The 4,699-nt window shown below is 33.1% G+C and overlaps 1 protein-coding gene across 3 annotated transcripts; it reads left to right on the plus strand.

Moving 5' to 3' along the window:
- On the plus strand, positions 2,708-4,416 carry LOC109850241. 3 transcript variants are annotated; one of them, XM_020420205.1, is made up of 3 exons: positions 2,708-3,032; positions 3,124-3,183; positions 4,191-4,416. In XM_020420205.1, the coding sequence occupies exons 1-3, from the start codon at positions 2,753-2,755 to the stop codon at positions 4,193-4,195; spliced, it is 345 nt and encodes a 114-aa protein (XP_020275794.1). In that variant the 5' UTR covers positions 2,708-2,752; the 3' UTR covers positions 4,196-4,416. The 3 variants fall into 3 exon arrangements, 2 of the variants coding, with proteins under 2 accessions (XP_020275794.1, XP_020275795.1); XM_020420206.1 differs by lacking the exon at positions 4,191-4,416 and adding an exon at positions 3,587-3,673; XR_002249387.1 differs by lacking the exons at positions 2,708-3,032; positions 3,124-3,183 and adding an exon at positions 4,058-4,117.

A 4,699-nucleotide genomic window follows, 5' to 3' on the forward strand; every position in this document is an offset into this window, starting at 1 on the left:
CTCTTACATATAATATGTCATATGTGTGTATATATACTCTCTCTTAGTATATAAGTATATATAAGTATACTCTCTCTTATATAAGTATATATATGTATAAGTATATATAAGTATATATTTTCCTCACAGCAGACCACCTTCTGTGATGAAAATTTTAGTTCCTCACTAAAGATGATCATGATTTGGTCTCCTAACTAGTTATTTTATTGGCGAGGAAATATGTGATTTTGGTGATGAACTTTTTCATCGCGAAATGCACATTTAACGAGGAAATAATCATTTCATCACTGTTCTTTTGGCGAAAAATAGAGGAAAACCCGCCAAAATGTGTAAATCTTAAAGAGCGTAAGATTTTGGGGTTAAAGAGTCATGACTGTCACGTTCTTTTGCAGCGCTTGATTCCTGTATCGATTCGTGGCCTTCTTCATGCAAAAGTGTGTGAAGCAATTATTGAACTTTCCATATTCTTCACTATATTATGTGCCAAGACATTAAGGGTGGATGAACTTAAGCAAATTGATGAGCAGATTCCACTTACGTTATGTAAGCTTGAGAAGATTTTTCCACCTTCAATTTTTGATGTTATGCTGCATTTAGTAGTTCATTTAGCATCTGAAGCCATACTTGGAGGGCCTGTTCGATTTCGATGGATGTACCCAGTGGAGCGTCAGCTTTATACTTATAAGTCATATATCAGAAATAGGGCACGTCCAGAAGGGTCAATTGCTGAAGGATATATAGCAGATGAATGCATGACTTTTTGCTCAAGATATCTAAAAGGCTTCGAGACAAAGTTTAATCGCCTTGAAAGAAATTATGAAGATGACAATAGAGAATGTAATGAAGCACAACTATCTATTTTCAGACATAGTGGGCGGGCATTGGGTGCTGCCACCACCCGCTACCTTGATGAACGTGAGTGGTTGCAAGCTCATATTTATGTTCTAAAGAACTGTGATGAAGTGCAACCACACATTGAGTAAGTCACTAAAGTTTAAGATTCTACTAATAAATTTACTATAGTTAGTCAACGTTAATCATATTTATGATATTTTAATGTAGGGACTACAATGAATTCGTGAGAGAACCCACAAATCACTATGATGATAAAGATTGGGATAAGAACTTTATCGAGTGGTTCCAAGCTCTAGTACGTATATATCTTGCCTTATTTTTTAAATATCTTGATTGGTTCATTTTATTACATGTTCCATGACTTGATCATATTTTGGTTTTGTTTAGGTTTATCAGAGTTATCGAGAAGATGATGACTTACTTTCACTATCTCGTGGTCCAAGTAAGATTGTTAAATGTTTTACTGGATTTGTCATAAATGGACATCGATTTCATACAGAAAGTCGAGATAATTGTTTGTCAACTCAAAGTAGTGGGGTTGCAGTTGTTGGTGATGCTGGTGATGGTGGAGATATAGATTATTATGGTGCTTTGGTTGAAGTTGTCGAATTAGAGTATCCTGGTAGAAGAAAGGTTGTTCTATTTTGTTGTAAATGGTGGGATGTGCACGGCAAAGGAAAAGGGACCGCTTTGAAAGAAGACAAATATGGATTTATCAGTATTAACTGCCGACACTTGCTAAAGACGAATGAACACTTTATACTTGCTGGCCAAGCATCACAAGTTTTTTATGTTGAGGATATTGCCAATGAAGGTTGGCATGTAGTTCTTAAAGCACAACCCCGTGATTCCTATGATATGCCACCAGATACAGATGATTGTGAGATAACAGACGATGGAGTTGAAGCTTATTTGCAAGATGAATCATTTGATGCTCAGGCTATTGCATCAACATCATTGGAAGATGATTATATCAATTTGAGAAGGAGTGACATTGATCCAATTATTGTAAATTCGGTCTCAACTTCAAAAAAGAGGAAAAAGACTCAAGCAGAGAATTAGAACGCTTTAATTAAAGAATAGAACACAAATGATATTGTGTTATTAAGATAAATTTCTATTTCTGGCTAGCCTTAAGTTATTGTGCATTGATACTAGATTTTGTGTTTTTTCTCCCTGGGGTACATAGCTGACAACCTCCTTGTCATCATTATAGCAGCAATTCCGTTTCCAGTTTTGTGGAATCTGTTATCTAAGGATACCTTCAAATAATATGCTTTGATCAATTAATGTATAACCAGTTATCTATAGTTATTGTAGTTTCCAGCAGCATTTGAACAAAGTATGATAAATATGTCTTTAGTGTAAGATTGTACCTGCTCGCATGCTTGACAATTATTAACATATAGCTTCAGAGTACTATCATCCATAACCATCAAACTCTATTCCAACTGTTTAAGCTCCATTTTATGATTCCTTTGCCAATCATCCTATAATAACTTCTACTTTAAATAGTATATGTTTATAATCAAGCTGTGTCCTTTCTACTTCTGTGTTATCAAGAGCTTGTTATTGTTAAAATTACCTTGTGTTAGTTGTTGACTTCGGAGCAATTGATAGAATGAGATCAATGTGGCAACCAATAGCTATATATTCTGTATGATAAAAGCTAGTTTCGGGATTTGAACATAAATCAATAACTAAATAAGCAAGTAAATAAATAAACAACCGAATCACAGAAGTAAGCTCTGGTTAAAAGTAGTCCAAGGTGAAAGCATGTATTATGTATTTATTATTATGCTTGTTCTTGGGGTTTCTTTTTCTTTTATTCATTTCTCTTTTGACATTTGTTTTATACATAGTGTATGATACTTAAATTCCTATTCATAGCAGAAAAATGAAAACTCAAGAAGTCACTTCCAAAAGCAAAAGGGCACAATTTCTAGCACCCAGGTCATTAATTAGGAAGCGACTTCAAGCACTTGCAGAAAATTCATTAAGAAGGGAACAACTCCGTACTTGTCATGACAAGAACTTGAATATTCAAAATCCAATACAAGATCAAAATATGGGTACAAATTTTAGTGCTGATTCAGAAAACTTTGAAGAGGAGAATTTTGCACAAAATCGCAGGAGAAGTGCAAATACTAACAATGAAGAGAATGATGATTCTGCAGGTTGATGAGACTTAAAATTTATTGTTATTTCTTTTTTATCTTTCAATTTATTTTTTTATGATTGGATTAATAATTGCCCAATTTTTTGCAGAATCAAATAATCATCGAGTGCAAAGTGATGATGTAATACTAAATGAATCTCGACAAGAAGGTATATTCTTTATTAATTACAAGAAGTAATATTTTTATCAATTTCTTTTTACCTATATCTTGTTTCTAACATATGATAAGATGTATGCAGCTGATAATTCTCATAAGAAGAAAAATCCACCTCGTGGTAATAATAAGTGTTTAAAGTTGAATAATTTGTCACATGGGGAGAAAAAGATCATTACTTTTTATCAGAATAGAGCTATTGAGCCAGAATTTTCACGATATCTTGGAATTATTATTCGTGATAGAAATATTTGCCCAGTAGCTGTTGAGAATTGGGCCAAAATACCACAACAAAATAAAGATCATATGTGGGCATCCATTAAGGTACATTGAAAATTAATTAAATGCATTTGGTTTTTAATTCTTATAAATTAAATTTTGATTCAAATTTAATATAGGATAAATTTGATGCTGAGGACATGGAGCAAAAGAGAGAGTTAGTAATGAGACACTTGCGCGATTTGTGGAATAAGTGGCGTGGTGACATGCACAAGAAATATGTGAAAGAAAATTCATTACAAGGGATTGGCTAGTTAAGGAACATTATTTTTCTTCAAAATTTCAGGTATTAATCTCCTAATTTTATTAATTTTGTTCCATGTATATTGTTGGATTGTTAAAATTATCTTTTAATCTTGATGTATAGAAAGAAAGCCAACAAAATACATTTAACATAGGCAAAAGAAAGATGCTCCACCACACGGGCAGCAAACCATTTAGACAAATTGCGTGGGAAGTGGTATACATTCATAACTAATTTCTTATTTATTTATAACTACTTTGTTTTTTAGTTTGATGTTGTACTCATTTTTATTTAATATTTGAATAAGGGTGGCAAGTCAGGAAATCCACCTGATGTGGCAAAAATGTTTCATGAAACTCGAAAGAAAGCTAATGAAACACTAGAAAATGGGGATCAAGATAAATATGTAAGTAGAATATGTGTTTAAGTTTGATAATGATGCATTATATAGTACTAACATATGAATTTAATTTTTATAGGATGAAATTGTTCAAGTCAAACAAGCAAACCCTTCACTTTCTGACATTGAGATAGTTGAGAAAATCTGGGGGAAGCAATCTCATGGTCACATCACTGTATTTGGTGGCGGGACTACTTTGAAAGATTTAAGAGGACCGCTCCCTAGTCGATCTGATCTGGAAGCACGGGTTATAGAAGAAAAGAGAAAGAACCAGATGCTTCAACAACGCTTAGATGAGCAGGAGCAACAACAACAAAGGATGTCTGAGTTGGAGTCACAAGTGAAAGCTATGCAAGAACTTTTTTTTAGGCAATCACCTTCATTGACTCCTCAAACTCGAGAACATGTGCAGGATTAGGTAATTATTTTTTGTAAAATCTCTTATATACTTTTATGATTGACTACTTGCACTAAAAAAATATGATTTTTTACTTAATAAGATAATATTTACTTAATTGATATTTCTTAATTATGTGATTTTTTTAATTTTTCAGGCTATCCATGCAAGATTAGGAGGGGGTAGGTCGA

The sequence above is a fragment of the Asparagus officinalis genome, chromosome 7 (genome assembly GCF_001876935.1).
Source record: "Asparagus officinalis chromosome 7, Aspof.V1, whole genome shotgun sequence".
NCBI classification, from domain to species: domain Eukaryota; kingdom Viridiplantae; phylum Streptophyta; class Magnoliopsida; order Asparagales; family Asparagaceae; genus Asparagus; species Asparagus officinalis.